Source organism: Clavelina lepadiformis, chromosome 1, assembly GCF_947623445.1.
Source record: "Clavelina lepadiformis chromosome 1, kaClaLepa1.1, whole genome shotgun sequence".
NCBI classification, from domain to species: domain Eukaryota; kingdom Metazoa; phylum Chordata; class Ascidiacea; order Aplousobranchia; family Clavelinidae; genus Clavelina; species Clavelina lepadiformis.
In genome coordinates, this window is record NC_135240.1 from 10,883,661 (window position 1) to 10,902,063 (window position 18,403).

General features: G+C 36.3%; 3 protein-coding genes and 1 long non-coding RNA gene across 4 annotated transcripts; 1 reads left to right on the plus strand and 3 right to left on the minus strand.

The window, feature by feature from the left end:
- Positions 1-3,371: 3,371 nt before the first annotated feature.
- Positions 3,372-4,422, minus strand: LOC143444133 (uncharacterized). Its single transcript, XR_013113685.1, has 3 exons — positions 4,321-4,422; positions 3,730-3,842; positions 3,372-3,651 (listed from the first exon to the last, which is right to left on the minus strand). It is a non-coding gene; the product is annotated as an uncharacterized LOC143444133 (long non-coding RNA).
- Positions 4,423-5,072: 650 nt separating this feature from the next.
- Positions 5,073-12,529, plus strand: LOC143452696 (phosphatidylinositol-3,5-bisphosphate 3-phosphatase MTMR2-like). Its single transcript, XM_076953751.1, has 12 exons — positions 5,073-6,831; positions 6,992-7,183; positions 7,306-7,533; positions 8,103-8,267; positions 8,348-8,452; positions 8,676-8,834; positions 9,240-9,431; positions 9,525-9,683; positions 10,701-10,841; positions 10,930-11,043; positions 11,191-11,370; positions 11,609-12,529. The coding sequence occupies exons 1-12, from the start codon at positions 6,790-6,792 to the stop codon at positions 11,750-11,752; spliced, it is 1,821 nt and encodes a 606-aa protein (XP_076809866.1). The 5' UTR covers positions 5,073-6,789; the 3' UTR covers positions 11,753-12,529.
- A 1,220-nt stretch (positions 12,530-13,749) lies between these two features.
- Positions 13,750-15,279, minus strand: LOC143452774 (MIT domain-containing protein 1-like). The gene is made up of 3 exons (XM_076953867.1): positions 15,115-15,279; positions 14,719-14,957; positions 13,750-14,609 (listed from the first exon to the last, which is right to left on the minus strand). Exons 1-3 carry the CDS (start codon positions 15,263-15,265, stop codon positions 14,259-14,261), a joined length of 741 nt encoding a protein of 246 aa, XP_076809982.1. The 5' UTR covers positions 15,266-15,279; the 3' UTR covers positions 13,750-14,258.
- A 573-nt stretch (positions 15,280-15,852) lies between these two features.
- Positions 15,853-18,096, minus strand: LOC143452736 (serine protease 30-like). The gene is made up of 2 exons (XM_076953802.1): positions 17,787-18,096; positions 15,853-17,695 (listed from the first exon to the last, which is right to left on the minus strand). Exon 2 carries the CDS (start codon positions 17,257-17,259, stop codon positions 15,853-15,855), a length of 1,407 nt encoding a protein of 468 aa, XP_076809917.1. The 5' UTR covers positions 17,260-17,695; positions 17,787-18,096.
- Between the last annotated feature and the right edge of the window lie 307 nt (positions 18,097-18,403).

Here is an 18,403-nt window from a genome sequence, read left to right on the forward strand (position 1 = left end):
GAGGCAGTACTCATTTGGAAAATTGCTTTCTTTAAGTTCCAAGTAAATTCATGCTAAGAATGAACAAACTTTGCTACAATTAGGACCTTACCATGAATTCTGGCGAATCAGTAAGCTATAGTGTATCACTTTTAATTTTATTTTCTTAGCACCCTTCCCGTTAAATTTAATATTTCATAGCTAAGTTCAAAAACCGTTAAAAGGAAGACTTGCTAATCTGTACTAGGTTAGGGTCCTATCCCAACATAAAATGCAAATTTAAAGGCTTCGCGTAATTAAACATCACAGTCATTAGAGTCATTAGACTCATTACTACAGTATTACGAAACAACATTACTTTTAAGTGAAAACCGTTTCAAAAACTGTTTCATCCCCTGATTATTCTGCGTAAAATCGGCCTCATTAAATTATTCTCTTATCAGATAGAAATTTCAAGTGGTAAATAAATCTATCTGCTGTACGTTCAGTAGATTTCCAGTCGAATTTGCTACTACAAGGCAAAATATATTGCAGGTTTCACAATAAAACGTCTGGTTAAAATTTCCTATTTGAAAAACCTAACAAATAGAAGTAGGCCGTTTCTCTTCATGACATCCTATCATAATGCTTAAGCTGAGCGCATGCAATTGTGACGTAACAAGCAAACTATAGCGAAGGCAAGTCGTTTCCTTCCTGTTATCAATGATGCGTGACCAACAAGTGAGTAGGCTTCTGTTTTATTTGCTTTTGTACTACAATGAAGTACTAAGCCTGGAATATTATCTTTTGTTCACTGAAACTTCAATGTAGTTTTACAATTTTATAAACGTCATATATGAGCATCCCCATACACAAAAGGTATGGTGTATGTGCAAAGGGTATGGTGGCCAGAATGTTTATCCTAGAACTTAAGAAGTCTTTTCACGACCATGGCAAGACTCGGCCTTCATTCCCCATCGCTCAACCCCGGTTACCGAGCTTATCTTTGTGCAATTTACGATCGACAAATGGCCTACATCTTTTAATTTCATATCGTATTGCCCTATTTCGGAGCTGTTCACCAGGGTCCAGGATTACTAAACAGAAGCAATAGGGTCAAGGGTTTGGTCGCAAGGCATAAAAAGGTGACGCCGTTAACAATTGAACCGGGGTCGTATTATTGCAAGACTCAGGCTTGGCGCTCTGACCGCTTTGCCACCCTGGGTACCGCGCTATATAGCACTTAGGGATATCCAAACATGCAGTAAATAACGTAGCATTTTTCTCAGTCTTCCATTACTCACTAAAAGAGGTAAGGTGTGGAGCATAAAAACAAAAACTTCTCGTTATGCAACACTCGCTGGCAAACCAATAAAATTGTCAACGAGCAGATGGAAATTAAAAAGCTCTAAAAAACGTCGTAGATTTGCAGTGGCAGCTGCTAACACAAATATAGTTCCACTTGTAAAATGCTTGATTATTCCTAATTTGCGTTTTTCTCAACTACTCCAGCATCAGGCCTACTGCTTTCCACTGGTTGAGAAATAAGCCTACTGTAAATACGAAAAATAGTTACAAAAACATTATTTTGCATAACATGGTGACGTAGGCCGTATAGTTTTGTATGCGGTGATATTGTAATTTGTTCAAACACAGTATTTATCCGTTCTACTATATTTAAAAAATAGGAATGTTTTCATTTCAGATCAGTCAGTTTTATTAAACATTTTCTGCTGGAATTAAGTGGCATCATCAGTTTTTGCAAGAAAAGAAATACCGGTAATTATTATTAATTAACAACGGTGACGTAACTTTCGGCTATTGTCACAAGTTTAAAATAGTGTTGTTTAAATAATATAGCCTTGTGGTCGTTCAGAGAATGTAAAGCTGGATTACAATTATTATGATAACGTCTTATCGCCGACAGGCTACGATGATCAGTGGCGTGTGGAGGATTGCGTTAACTGCTTTGTGTAAAAGTTTTTAAAACTTAGGTATGTGATAATGTAATTGGGCAGGCCTAAACACGTTTTTCCAACCCACTAACATTGCGCGTAGCGTACCGTAATGTTTTGGGTTTTTACGCCTCAAAATGAAATGCATTCTACTATACTTATAATATTTTGTACCATTCGAATTTATGGTGTAAGTTTTAAAACACCGTATACAACGATTTGGGAATGCCGTAGGGGAAAAGGTGGGACCTATGAGTCGGATTTTTTTTAAACTCTTAATTATTTATTTCTGAACTAAATTTTGACAATTTTAATATGGTTTGAAGCGATACCTGAAATACTACCTATGTTGAAATTGTCATAGGTTTGTGTGAATTTTAAGCCAACAGATGTTAAAATTAGTATTAAGGATTAGCTAACATGTATTTTTTTTGAAAACATAGCCTACTTGTTAACATTCGGAAATTATCACGTGAAAAGAACTGAGTACCGGGACCGACGGTATTTTCTTGAAAAAGGTAATTCGGTACTGGGATTCGGAAGCCTACTATCTTCCAAAAGTACCGATGGTACCGGTATCGGTACGGAAAAAGTATCGCGGTACAGTAATTCGGTATAGTACCGCGGTGCTGCCCACCTATGTTTGTAGGAAAGATAAAGAGCAAGATGTCAAGAAGAAATATTAAGCTTAAAGTACCATACATGGTATCATGAGGGGACCCATGAGCCACCATGGCTCAAAAGCACTGGCCACCATATGCTTCAAAACTCTCCGCTACTGGTGATCTAACAAGAATCTTAACATAACTTGTCCTATTCTATTCGTTATAGTTGCTATGCTTATTTCCTGCAAAATTTTATTACTTTAAAACCATCTTGAGTGATGGAAAATAAATTTCTTGTTCTTTTTAAAAACTTACTTTTTGCCTATATTTAAAAAAAATTGTGACAACTTTCTAAGCTAAGACATTAACACACTTGATTGTAGTGTAGAAGAAAGCTTATAACATACCGGTAAGTCGTTTTAAAATCGCAAACAAATGACGTAGAACCACCAGCAGGTTTTGAAATATCCTTCTGCCTCATTGGTCCCTTAGCTCACAGGTCCCACTTTTCCCATATTCATATATACTCGCATATTAGGTCTATCTGTTTTCCAGTGGGATAGGTTATAGCCTAGTGGTTCTCAAACTGAGGTCCGCGGTTCTTTTGGCGTCCGCGAGACAATTTTCTGGGACCGCGAAGCCGAAGCACCTCCCAAAAAAACGGCACTTCTTGCCATCAAGCCAAAAACTCGAAACCGGTTGAATGTGATTCACGATATTAGGGTTGCTTTGTCCAAAACAGAACCAAACATTGCTGAACTGGTTGCAAAGAAGCAGATACACCCGTCACATTGATACCATAAAAACCAACGTGTTGTTTTGTGTTGATTTTTTAAGGGACCGTGAGGCATTTACAAAATTGCTAGGAGACCGTTGCTTACTTTCTTTTAAAAAAGTTTGAGAACCGCTGTTATAGCCGATAAGCAGTCGCGAACAAGTGAAGTAATGCAGACGTAAAATGCACTGAAAGAAAAGGAATGCGCACTTAAAAAGGTCTATGGACAAAAAATTGGTTTGTGAGGGGGGTCATGTGTCATGGCAAAGCTTACCGTTAGTCCATTACCGTTCCTTGCTGAAAGCCAATGGAAGGTGTAACGGTTGCAATGTCCTTCGTATCAATGAACGCGTTCGATCTTTTGGTAAGAGTGGTTCATTACAAAAGTAATCGATATTCTAGCTCTTTCATAAGCAATCCGTAATCGGAAACTCACCAGCGCGTTTGAAGAAGCGGCTGGGGATAAGGAAGACTATTGATTGGGTAGCGGTGCTTGTAATCTTGAAGAATCTGTCCAGAGTTTGCAGTTTAATCCAGAATGTTCTTATTCTAACAAAAATAGAGCAGGAGCTGAAGAAACTAAAGGTCATCACTCATCAGCTAGGTCAGGGATGTCCAACCTGCGGCCCGCCTGAGATTTTTGTGCGGCCCGCTAGTCATTTTCACTTCAAAAGTATGTACTTCATGTACCCATTTTTCTTGAAATTTAATAGGTTTTGCGGCCCATTCAATTATTTCAAGTGACAATGCGGCCCACCATAATAAAAGGTTGGACATCCCTGAGCTAGGTATTAATCAGCTCTGTGGCAGAAAGGAACGGTTAGCGTGCCCGGGTCGTAAATATGCCAGTCGGATTCGATTCCCAGTTGCACTACCGTCGTAATTACCCTTGAGCAAAGTATGAACAACGTTTAATTGCTTCTGTTTAGTGAGGCTGTCGATTGTAAAACGAGTAACAAACAATGAAAAAAAAAACAAATAAAAATGTTCACCGGGGCTCAAGCAGTGAGGATCAATTAATTATTACCGATCTTAAGTTGTGCAAAGGTTTCCCTCAGTCGGAGAATAGGGTTGCATAAAGATCGATAACATCACCTTCCGAACTCTTGTATCACTCCAACAATTGCCGTCCAGTATATAAAAGCTAGAGTGATTATTTCATGTTAAGTAGGTCAAGCAGCCCGTTGTTAAAGCTAGGCGGTTAGGATGGGAGAAAGGCTAGCCTAGCCGGGTCTAGTATACAAGTGCACAACCAGATGATGTCGCAATTTGAGTAGCTGGGATCAAGCACTCAAGCGTACAAAGGCATCCCCTGTGGTTGTGCACTTCTACAATAAAAATAAACTGTAAGTTAAGTTACTAAATAACCATGAAAAATAGGCTAGCTTTGAACGTACGATTTTTCCAGTGAAATAGCCTAGCATGCTCCAAAAAGTTTTTCTCCACAGAATGACAGCCCAAAAGGTACTAGTAGGCAATGTTCCCTCTAATTTTTCACGAGTCTGAGCAAACACACTAACTCCCTGAGCGGTCCTTTGGACCGCTGTGAGCAACATCAGACGTGCCACGTGCGCACTGTGGCCATTGTTATGCGTTTGTTTTATTTTCAATTGAGGTTGGATTTTTTTCTTGTGCGCAGCACAGATTTTCTGTGCGCGGAGACCGTGTCAGCAGTGCGCATTTGCGCACGCGCGCAGCTTAGAGGGAACATTACTAGTAGGTTACTGTATGGGCAGTTGTGGGCTTGTAACAAAAATAGGCTCTGTATGCTCACAAGGCCCTAGCAGCCTAGCTGACCGATCGTATAGGGCATAGGCCTATACCGATGAATGTCACAGGCTATAGGCTATGCATGTTCCAGACTGGAAGTTGCAGCCTTTCCGTCCAAGATCTACAGCGGAAAACGAAACGCAATTTGTAAGCCGGCAGAGTTTGGCGTATGTTAATTAAATTAATTATCGACGTAGGTTACACAGATATTTTATAAGTTGACATATTTTTAAAATAAACTGTTTTGAGATAATAGTCATGTAATCATGTTGGCGTAAACTGTTTTGACTGCTGGCGTAAATCTTTGGCGGACGAAGTGCCGATTCCATTCTGGTGCATGTTAAAGTTGAAGCTGAAGAGACAAAGCCTGCTTTGTATACCAATATAAACACAATATGTCACGGTAGCCTATGCCTCTATTTATATTTCAACGTGAACAATACCTCCACTTCCATAGTTTGGGTTGAAGCTGAGGCTGTTACCCTTTGGAGATTGGCACAAAATCAATAGCAGACAGTGTGGCAAGCTGCACACAAAGCAGCTGAATTTTTTTATCTTTACGCTGATTTATAATAAACAAAAAAAGAATTGAGGCTTTGATGCACACCCGGGCTGCAGAGTATGGCCATTTTCAGGAAGATCTTGGCCAAACAACAGGAATGACAAGTGTGGTACGTAAAAATTCTCAGATGCAATGGAAGTGCGCAATCACACAGTTTGACTTACTTAATCTTTAAATTAATTGAAAATTGACTGCACAGAAGTTCTATCCAAGACATTAAGTGCAAAATAACACACCACAAGTGCGGCACTGAAGCTCATGAAAAACAGTATTGAGTGCACTCCTGACTGGAAAGTACAGCAGTTTCCTATGAGAAATCATGAGTGAAAAGACACAAATTTTGGCATGAGGGTGTGCACTGATGACTCAATTCTTTGTTTGTTCATTAAATTGGTGTTTGAACAACCAGCTAATTAAAAATGAAAATGTTATTGTCAAAAAGGAGGACATTTTAGGATTTTAGCACATCCTTAGAGGAAAATTAAACCATCATGAGAAAGGAAAACAAATCTTCCAAAAAGAAGGCGTATGGTAGACCTATCCAATTGCAGTGAAATGAAATCTCTAATTGAAATTTGTATGATGGCTGGTGTGCTAAGTTACTATTGCAGAATTAGTATTTTGTTCGTATTCTATACTTGTTGGTATTATGTTTGTTTGTGTATCCATAAGGCAATTACTGCGGGCTAAATCTATGATACTTGTTTGATGGCAGGCCTGTCGGTATTTTTTGATAAGATCTTGAATGCGAAAAATTTCCAGGCTGTCAGGTGCATATTTTGACGTTTTAACAAGCTGCTATTGTGAAGTCGGTCTGCTGTAAATCATTAGAATTGTGCTAAAAATTGTGTTTACGGCTGTGTATGTGTGCATAGAATGCTTTCACGGAATCATGGATGTACTTATTAGTGCAGCTAACAAACTTCATTGGAACCACACTTGAATGCACCAACGCCGAACTCTTATTTTATTTGTAGTTATTTTATTTGTATTTGTTATTGTTTGTAGTTATCAACCAAAACCTTAAGATTGTAACGTTCTGTATAAAATGAACTGTTTTAATTTTCCTTGAAAACTGCTAAACTTTCTGAAAGCATCACAAAATAGTTTCTTTCATTCAGTCTATTAAATTCAATTGTGGCAGACGAAATTGAACTCTCAGTTATGGATGGCAGTGAAAAATCTACTGCAGAGAGTCCAGCACAAGTAAAACAAAATAACAATGCATTATTCTTTAAAGTAAATTATTATATTATTACATTAAAAACAAATGACAGTCTGTTACTGGTTTGACATCACTCTTGTACTGACCAAAATTTTTCATTTGATACAACTTTTCAAATTACCACTACTAGTGTTTTTAAAGGATCAAGAGGGGATGGTGGAATCAAGCATGATTGAGACTCCTCACTCTGATGGTGTACCTGTGGTTCCTGGAGAACAAATCCTTGTTGCTGTGCTAAAGGATGTCACCTACTTGTGTCATTTTTTTGGAGCTATTGCTGGAAAGATGATTGTTACAAATTACAAGTTATACTTTTACAATGAATCAGATAAGGTAATGTTTAGTTTTACTTAACCGTACAACCAATTTATTAAATTGTGGTTATAATTATAAACGACCAACAACTTTTACAAATTACCAAGTTATCTTGTTTCATCAATTTTTGATCTTTACAGGACAGAGATGTCACTATTGAAGTGCCTTTATGCACAATAACTCGCGTTGAAAAAGTAGGAGGCGCAAACACTGCCTCCAGGGCTGCTGAAGGGAAAAACCCGTATGGACTTAAAGTCTTTTGTAAAGATCTCAGAGTTTTGAGCTTTGTTATGCGTCAAGAAAATAGGCAACGCAGGACACTGTATGAAAAACTACAAGAGCAGTGCTTTCCACTTTCAAACAAATTGGTATTTTTTTAGTTCAAATTATTTGGTAGGGATGGTCCATCTAGGCAAAGGTACTGCTGTCCAGCTGAATCTGGGGTTTTTCGCTAAGTTTGGTGTTTTGAGTGTTGCCCCATGAAGATTTTTTTTAAAGCCATCATGCATCTTACAATTGGTTGGTTTTATATGGTATAAACCACCTGCCAATCAAGTAAAGATTAAGCTAGATGGCACTCTGTAACAGACTTTCAAATCAATGTACATTATTATAACCTACTAATCAGAAATTATTTGATAAAAATGATTGCTTGTATACCAGTAGATGAAAGCTGTTTTATCACACCACGTATCATAATTGTGCACAAAATTTTGATATGTATTACTAGTACTAGATTTTGCTGGATGTTTTTCAAAATTCGGTACAAGTGAAATTCCAAAATATATGACCAGATTTTTTTCTGCAGTTCCTACCGGCACATCCCTATTATTTATATAACTGTATCTATCAATACACAACTTGCTTCAAACTACATCAGGTTAAATTATTTGTGACTGTCAAATTTGCATAAAATTTCTGTTTATTTTGCATTTAGCAATTTTTTGCCTTCTCCTTCAAAGAAGACTTTGGTGATGATGGAGCTGGGTGGTCGGTGTATAATTCAAAAGCGGAATATCAACGACAGGGCTTACCAGCAGAAGGATGGAGGCTTACGAAAGCAAACTTTAAATATGAACTTTGTGATACATACCCGCAGTTGGTGAGGATAAAAGTAAAACAAGGCCTTTTATTGTTTATCAGGTTATTGTGGTAATATTTTTATTGACTTCTTGTGGATAGCTTGCAGTCCCGTCACCTGCCACTGATGATGATTTAAAACAAGTTGCACAGTTTCGAAGCCGAGGTCGAATACCAGTTTTATCATGGATTCATCCTGAAAGTCAGGTATTCTTAGATGCTAATAAGTGCTGTTCATATACATTTGTTCATTCAATATACTTTATAGGTGTGTGCTGCAATTATATTGCTGTAAGTCTATTTCTTGACAAATACCACTGCTTGAAGCAAATTGTATTATATGTAACCAATTTAAGGTTAATTGTTATTATATATCATTAACACTCTGCATTATAACTTATATTTTACTGCTTACTACAAAAATGCACAGGCATCAATAACCCGCTGTGCACAGCCATTGTGTGGAATCAGTTCAAAGCGTAGCAGGGATGATGAGCGTTACGTCCATTTAATTTTGGAGGCGAATCCACACGCTCATAAGTTGCTAATATTTGATGCCAGGCCACAAGCAAATGCTGTTGCCAATGTGGTAAGGAGCATTTTTCCAAAGTATATTTACCGGAATTTTAAGTACCTGTATTTTTTATTATGTACGATCATAACACTGGTACAATTAGTCTTCGCTTTGTAAAGATTATGACACTCACTTAAGACAAAACGTATATATATACCTCACAAAAACACCCATTGCTTAAGCTTCATTTCTAATTCTTAAGTAGATTAGAAGTATTACAATGCACTATATGTTCTTTAACTGTGTTTTATTATATATATATTGAATGTTTATTTAAGCTGTTTATGGTTAATTAAACTTGATTAAACTTCAGGCTCGAGGTGGAGGCTATGAAAAATCAGAGGCTTACACAACTTCAGAATTAATATTACTTAACTTAACTTCAGAATTAATAATTAATTAAACTTGATTAAACTTCAGGCTCGAGGTGGAGGCTATGAAAAATCAGAGGCTTACACAACTTCAGAATTAATATTCTGTGATATACATAACATACACGTTATGAGGGAGTCCTTGCGTAAATTGCAAGACACTTGCTTGACCGCTCATCCTATCGATGACAAACACTGGCTTTCTAATCTTGAACAGTCGCAATGGTTGCTTCATATTAAAGTATGAAAATGTTAACTAAAAATTGGTGAAGTTTAATGGTATTCTTGTGTTAGGTCTTCCGAACTTGAAATAAAATAAACTGTATTTGCCTAGACAATCCTTGCAGCAGCGACAAAGATTACACATCACGTTGAAACAGCAAAAGCATCAGTGTTAGTGCATTGTAGTGATGGATGGGACAGAACTGCTCAGCTTACCTCACTTTCAATGATTATGCTTGATTCTTACTATAGGACCTTGGAGGGATTCGAGGTACAGTAATATGTTTTCACTGCTAATTGCTACCGGAATTGTGTATATTTTGTATTATAACTGCGCCTTGCACTTTATTGCATTTTCAACTTTTCACCTTTTTTTAGTAGCCTATGGTAGTTTTTAAACTGTGGGCCATAGCTAGTGCTAGTCTATAATAAGAACATATGCCGCAGGCTAGGAAAAAACATAGGCAATTTATGCATCATTATGCTTTTGAATCTTTTCAGTCAAATGTTACTAAAAGTAAAGAGTAAGACCCACATTAATCGACTTCTTAAGTTTTGGCTTTTCAGTTTACTCCACCGCACTATACGCCTGCAATATAGTTTATTATTGTTGTAACACAATTAAGAATTGCAGCGGAAATTAAGTGAGTGTTTAATGATACACGGTTAATTTGCATAGTGAAGGGCAAACCTAGTAACCAGTTGTTAAATCTAATAAACCCATATAAAACGATGGTTAAGTTACAGAAAATGAGCATATAAGTAATGATTTAAAGTTTAAGAAATCTTATATTATGCATTCAACAGTAGGTAAAAATAAAACTCATAAAACTTGGGCCGTCAGGCAATATAAGATAATGGGTCATGTAACAAACAGTATCACATGAGCTTTGTGTAAGATTTATTAAACTGAACATAGACTATTCCCTGTGACAACAGATATAATACACTAACAATAAATGATAACACACACACAAATTCAAACTGCCCTACACTAGCCTTGCTGCCACATAGTAAAAGAAAACATACAGAACAGAACAAAACTATAATTTAACTACAAGGCTACACATCGGGCAGTAGTTCAAAGTTGATATACCATATGACCCAACCATTTTTTTTTCAGTTACATGTGGGTTAGACGCCAAAAAAATTGAAATTTACAGGGATAATATTGAATGGAAATGCTTAAGTTGTGGAATAAAGCATGTCCTAATTGTTTGTTTTGTTTTATGAAGATCGTCATATTTCTTGTTAATGTGCCTTAAACATAACCGCTTTTTCATCATAGGTTTTAATAGAAAAGGAATGGTTGAGCTTTGGTCATAAATTTGCACAAAGACTTGGCCATGGTGATAAAAATCATTCTGATTCAGAACGCTCACCTGTTTTTCTTCAGTTTATGGATGCTGTGTGGCAAATTATGCAGCAGGTATTAGATATAATAGATTACATTTTACGGTGAAAAATTATGAAAAATTTATTGTTTTTTCAAATCCGCTCCATTCAAACTGTTTTAGTTTCCTGCGGCATTTGAATTCAATGAGTTCTTTCTTATTCTAATTTTGGATCATCTTTATTCCTGTATGTTTGGTACATTTCTCTGCAACTGTGATCGTGAAAGAAAGAAAGAGGTAAATAAAAGTTTGTGCATTCACTAGTGAGGTGTAATATCGATCCATGAAAGCAGTACTATATCTTTTGCAATGGTTGCATTATTTTATTGATTTTCATGCAAAACTCATTCAGAGTAAGTTTCCAAACGTAATATCCAAATTCAGGAGTTAAAGAAGCGTACAAGGTCACTTTGGTCTTTGGTGCATTCACACAAAGAGGACTACTTGAATGCCCTGTATGCATCTGCTTACAGCAATCATATTATACTTCCTGCTGCTGCCATTCGCCATCTTGAATTTTGGACTACTTACTATGGTCGATGGAATCCTTTGATGAAAATGCAGGTAGGCTAAAGTTTTGTCTTTTGGTTAGATTGTTGAAAAAAAGTGAAAACTTCGTTTAATGAAACATCAAGTTAATTCTTTACTGTTTTGAGTCAGCATTTTTATTCTGAATACATAATATTTTACATGATATTTATTTCAACGTGCTAAAGTTGGAAGCCTGGCAAAGAGCCTTATAGCTAATTAATATTCACAAAAATAGATAAATCTAGAGGTAAGTCGTATTTATGTGGCCCAGGAACCTGTTCAGCAGCGACATAAACAACTTCTTGGTATTCGAGATGTGCTCAAGAAAAAAGTAGAAGAATTACAAGCACAACTGGCTGAGAAGCAACAAAAAGATAGAAATTCTACTTTAAAAGCAAAACCGGCGGAATCTTGAATTTTTTTCAAGCTTACAACTGCTCATTGGCCTATATTTGTTATATTTTACTAATTTTTCTTCTTCTTGACACGGTGATCAGCAAAACTTTGATTATGCAGTAGATTTGAATTAATGGATCCACTGTTGCCTGGATATACAAACAGCTAGCATCATTAGTGGACCAGGAGTCAATTGTTGTGTCTGGTGCAAGTGGAAAGCATAGCAACAGGATTATTTGTGTGGAAATGGTTTTTTTTACTTTGTCTTTGAAATAACTCACTCACAGATGGCTTTCTAGTGTACAACTACTGTGTTTTGCCTCCAAGTATATTAGTCTTAATAAACATCTGTATGTGTATGTAACAAAATACTTTACTTTACAAAGAAATCAGAAGCAATTAAAATGTGTGGCCTCATAATCAGCTCATTCTTCATTTAGCTGTATTTCTTGATTAATCTTGTTTTACAAATGAAATGTTTAAGATGTTAAAAAAATTCTTGATGCAATTCTTATCAGCAATGAACAGTTGTTTGTCGCTGTGCAGTTCTAGAATCCCTGACGACAAGCATAGAACTGAGTACAGAATGTCTGAAATAACATTTTTAGTAGTTGTAATTTGTCAGATGTGGTTTGTTCTTGTAAGTTGTATTTGCAAATATTTCTTAATTGTTCTAAGTCATATCTATTTTATTTACATGGTGATTTTGTTTCCCCCAACCCTGGGATATAAGTTCTAACTTACTATATTGAAAAATAAGAAGTATTTCTGTTGTTTTTGCAGCAACATAACAGGACATCATGTAGTTTTGTAGTTTGTAGAAGCTTAACGAAGATTTATACTAGACCAGTTATGTCGACTCAAGATCAGAAGTGATGTCAATTGTTAAATAAGTGTCGCAGTTATAAACTTTTTCCACACTAAGGTGCATATAGTGCTCGCCGATAAAATCTCATTAGTCTCAAACTTGTTTTTCTATATTAAAGTTGTAAAACCACCCATGCATTTTGTATACGTAACTACACAAACCTGTAACTGTGAGACAAAAATCCTTAACTGGGATGCATGCGGGCTGCTGGTTGGACATATCTGTACTAGGCACATGTTATGAGAATAAACACCATAATTTAAAGGTAAAATTTAAATATTTCCAGTAATAACAGTATGCTTCAAAATTTCAACCCATGTTAATCTAAACATTTTTATTACAAAGCTTTGTTATGTACATAGGCGGGCAGTGCTATAGCACCGAATTACTGTACCGCAGTGCTTTTGGAAAAAAATACCGAATTACTTTTTTCAAGAAATTTCAGTCAGTCCCAGTACTTTTCACGTGATAATTTCAAATTTTTAACAAGTATGTTTTCAAAATTTCATGTTAATTAATACTAATTTTAACATGTTGATCTTTTTTATCAAAAAATGTCACGTAAAATTGCAAGCAATTAACGTCACATATGTTTTAACCTGGAGTAACCTTTACCGGGGGCATAATAGCGGCAAACATTGCATCTTTTACACAAAAAGTGCCGAATACCGGAACCATCGGTACATTTTTTGCCAAGTACCATTACCGACGGTACTTTCAAAGTACCGAATGGCGACTTCTGGTTATGCAGTATGCCGAGCATGTAAAAAATGTAAGACCCTGCAATTTTGTTTGAAAATAGCCCCCTAAATGATGACTTCTGACCAACAAACTCTGTATAAGGTTAACAAACATTGACTGGCACTACATCCGTGGAACCAGGCACTTGCATGAAGGATATGGCAACAACACAAGATTCTGATCATAAATAGATGTTAAATTTGTTTACGGAGTAACACATTTATAATTGATTTTCCAAGGAGCAAACATATTCACAAATTATGGAGTTCTAATCTGAGATAAATTTAAACATCATGTTATCTTGCAAGTGTAGTCTATTACCAATGACCACTTTAGCACTAGAAATTAAAAAACAAGGGATACATGCTGACCCTATTGTGTGTCCTGCTTTAAATCAAAAACCAAAGTCACAATTTCCTGATGTTGCATTACACTTGGAGCTGATGAGAAGGACACAAAAATAGTAATAAAGTATGGTGCAAGAAAATTCTTGAACGGCAAGGAAAAATCGTTTTTACATCATAAACCTAAGAGAAACTAATGTGTGACAAAGAAGGATGTAGTGGATAATTAGGGGTCTTTGCAGTATTAATCACAACTACACGAAAAAGCACACAATAAAAATACAATTCCATATTTAAAATGTTCTTATGTTCTCCAAAAAGCACTCTTATTTCGTAGGAATTAACATAACACAATCAACTCTTGCTTCTGCATATATGAATGCTTGCAGATTAAATCCATAGAATTGAAGAAGAACAGAAAAACATGTCCTTGCACAATTAAAGTACAAATACAAAATATATGACTAAATGGGGGTTTTACAAAATATGCATAATAAATAAGGTCAAAAGAAATTTATTAGATCTGTTTCGCGTTTTATAACAGTAAAAATTCAAGCCAATATTAATGTATGCTACCTGTCTCGTGTGTGTTTTTTATGAAATACATCAATTGTGGTAGCGTGGCATTTTCTGAGGTCCATTTCATGAAAACCTATACTAAACTTATCAGCCTTTTTAAAATAATCTAAACCTCTACCAATTTTTATAATCCATCCATTGCTAAATGTTATCTCGCGATCATGAAGTGTTGTGGAATACTCAACTCGAAGAGTTATACCATACGGAAGCAGACTCTGAGCAATACTGTGTAAACCGTCTTTCTGCTGGTTTGCATTAGAATCTTCTGTGGTGGTGAGATGAATATTTGTTACATTTTTGCATCGCATTATGAGCATTTCACAAAATCTCACAAAGTTGTTGATCTGAAAAAAAACAGCTATATACCTTATATTGCTTTAAGAATCATACTCATAAATGTGAACATTGCCATACATTGAACCAATCAATAACGAATAAAACAATGAATTATACCTGATGAAAGCTTCTAATATACGCATCTTCTACATGAACCTCTGTAATGTATTCATCAACATAAGGACCAAATACTTTCGAGTAACCGAATCCAGTAGAATTTTCTTCAATTTTCATTTGCTCATGATATTTTCCACTCTCTTTCAGCTTTTGCACAGCATCTTTCACTTGCTCAGCTCTCGTCATGTACTCTTCTACTTTTTCGCGAAAATGTTTCCGCTTGCTCGCATCTTTACACCCTAAACATTTAGATTTTGTTTATATGAACCCTTAACTAGCTCATACTCATCTAAGGTTCAGTATTTGTACACGATTTAATAGAAAAATGGTAAATGCATACACTCTCTGATTATATAAAACCACAAATATAAAGACTGAAGAGAATTTCTAGCTCACCTTTCAAAACATCCAATAGCAAGTCAATTCCTTCTTGATAACACACCAGTGCTGGCTGGTAGTTGGCTGCACCTTCCAACTCAATGGCTCGTTTTAATATTTTTACAGCTGACTCTTCCACACCAGTTAATGTTCCTGATTTACTACTCATAGTGTTATGCAAAATAAATTATCTGCAGAATAATTTAAAGATCTATAGTTTGGAAACTTTGGAATAATATTAACAGTAACAACACAATAGTTTCAACAAACAAATCACTGTGAAGAGAAAAGGCAACAAATAATGCAAAACATGAATAAATAACTAACAGTGTTTAAACCTATATATATATATATATATATATATTATACTTTTGACGAGGGGACACTGATTGCTGCATCAATCAGAAAATACAAGTAGTAGGTACTGCACATATCTGAGGTACTTAGCAAAGTTGGGCAAGAACTTAACATGCATGCATTTTAATAGGTAGTTAATTTTGGCAAAATTTAAATGTTATTTAGTAATACACAAAAATCTGTTACAATAGCAAAAGTGTGCAAAAGAAAATATGGCAGGAAAACATATGTGTGCTGGCATTGTATTATATACACATATATGTTGCATAACACAGTACTTTATTTAACTTGAAGTTATTTTTCGTTTGACATATAGAACGCACATTTCCGCATTGGCACCATCAAATGATACCAGATAACATCAATTGCTTACAATCCAGCTACAAGTGGCTTGTGCAGTTATGTACTTGCTGTAGGAGAAGAATATTTGGCCTCCACATCATTCATAGTTTTCTTTACCCAAGACACAAGTGTTGGGATCCTCGTATACACTCCTGGCATAAACGCTTCACCACAACCAATACCCCAGCTTACTGCACCCATTAGGTAAGAACGATTTTCAATATGATCCAGACAGGCTAAAGGACCTCCTGAGTCTCCTTGGCAAGCATCCTTGCTACCGTCAACGGCACCAGCGCAAAACATCTTATCATTAACTAATCCACTCAACCAGTTAGCCTGGTTGCAAGTACCATGATCAATGATTTCCACAAATGTGTCTTGTAAAATAAACGGAAGACTTGACCCTTCACTAGTTGCGCCCCAACCAGATATTTGGCAAACAGTTCCATTTTCAACATGACGTCTATCTGAAGGCAAACATATAGTTTTCACATCTTTGTTTAGAGTAAAATGTCTGTCTAGCCTAAGAAGTGCTATGTCACTATCATAGGTATCTAAATTGAATGACCAATGTGATATCACATCTGTTACAAAGGCTTTTTGGGCTTTAGTCATCATATCTCTGCGATCATTGACACCAGCATACACAGTCCAGTTTTCAGGATGAGGGTATGCATCAACACAGTGTGCGGCAAATAAAATCCAATTTGAAGCAATGATGCTTCCACCACAAGTATGGCCCCTTGTCCACAACGACACTTGCCATGGATGTTGGTCAATTGAAGCATCCATACCTCCAACAACTCTTGCCTGAATGCGTTCGTCAATACTGCGTGCAAAGCGCCCTACATCATCATATGGATTCCTTACCGATGGATGCAACCTCCCACAGTTTTCCGAATTAATCCACACCCTTCCCAGCTCTGATGTTCCTTCGCCATTTCCACTGCCACGATTCCCATTTCCAGAATCAACATTACTTCCAGTGCTAGAATAGACGTTAACTGTCTGGGGTATAGAAGTATCCTCTCTGTCAGAGCCTTTAGCAGCATGAGACCATACATAAACACCATAACCAACACCAGCTCCAATCGAACAACCAAGAAATATACTAAGAACTATGCAAATGGTGATCTTCTTCGGAGCTGTTGTCATTGATGAAAGGCTCTCAGGATTTAGCGCAACACTAATTCTAGGGGTGGCGTTTGCTGAAGGTTTTCTCTGTGAAGGTTTTTTTTGAGAAGTCTGGCCTTTTAAATGTAGTTCGACTTCCTCATTCGTACGATATCTCTTCTTTCTTTTTTCTTCAGGTCTTGATTCCACTGAGGTGGAAGGCCTGTCAATTTCTGGAGATTGTTTTGATTTTCCTATTACTTTTTCTTCTTGAACAATGGAAGTGGACTCCATAGGCATCATCTCTTTTTTGTCTTTTTTCATTCCTGCCGAGTAGTTTTTCTTCTCCATGCTTATGAATTACACAAACAGACAAATAGGCTACAGTACTGACAACTAGACTCTGAGTAAACCAAATGCTATACAATAATCACCTCCACTCGAAAAACATAAGGGCAAAAATCAGACAACTGACAGACTGAACTTATCTGCTCTCACCAATACTACAGCACTCTGCAATACAGCAAAATATCATATCAGTAGTTCAGCCTGTTCCAAAGCGGTATTAGTGGTTTGACTGTAAGAAAACAAGCAATAAAATCTAAAAAAACTTTAAATGAAGGAAAATAAAACAACACACGAAACAAACAGTATATGAGCCTACGTGATGGCCCACATCGTAATGAGTATTAACAGTAAGTATAAGTTCCTTGTTGCGCACATCTGTATAACGTAACTTCCTTCCGGCCTTCGCACGAGCAATCTGCCAGCACAACGCGTAAAGCACCTGGAAACATGACACCAAATCACGAACTTTGTCAGATTGGCCAACATTTGGCGGCAACTAATCGTGAAGTTACTTTGCAAAACACGACAACCTTGATTGTTCGCAACACTCAGTAGAAAAGCTTGGAGTTCATTGGCTTACACAGGGGTAGTTTTGGTTAGGGTTTAAACCACTTCCGTTTCCTAAGACTTTGCCGTAGATGTAGGAAGTACTGCAATCACATTACCAGTCAATGTGCTAGGATTAGGTGACTTGCAAAACCTTTTCGACAAAAATTTTCTGCAAGTCAATGTTGGAGTTTACAACGTAAATACACACTATTTATTCTTAGAATATCAAATTTCGTGTAGTTGATAAACAGTTGTTTAAAGTTAATTTTAACCCAATTGCATGAGTCACAGGGAGTTAAGGGTCGTCTTTAAAATGAACATGTTTGAGGGCCAGTGAACTATGACTTAAATAATTTTAAACTTGGGTAAAATTAATCTCTTATGATTAAGCTTTTCAGAGATCAATCAAACAACAATATTAAAATATTCTAAATTTTTTCCTTCACAGACACAATCGAAAACATATTAATACAATAATATGATACAATATCTACAATTTTGGATTTTTATTGCCAGATCTGTAAGAAGGGAAACCCCCTATGGGAGTCTATTGATTCTATTCTACTAAAGTATACTAAAACAGGGCTTCTCAAACTTT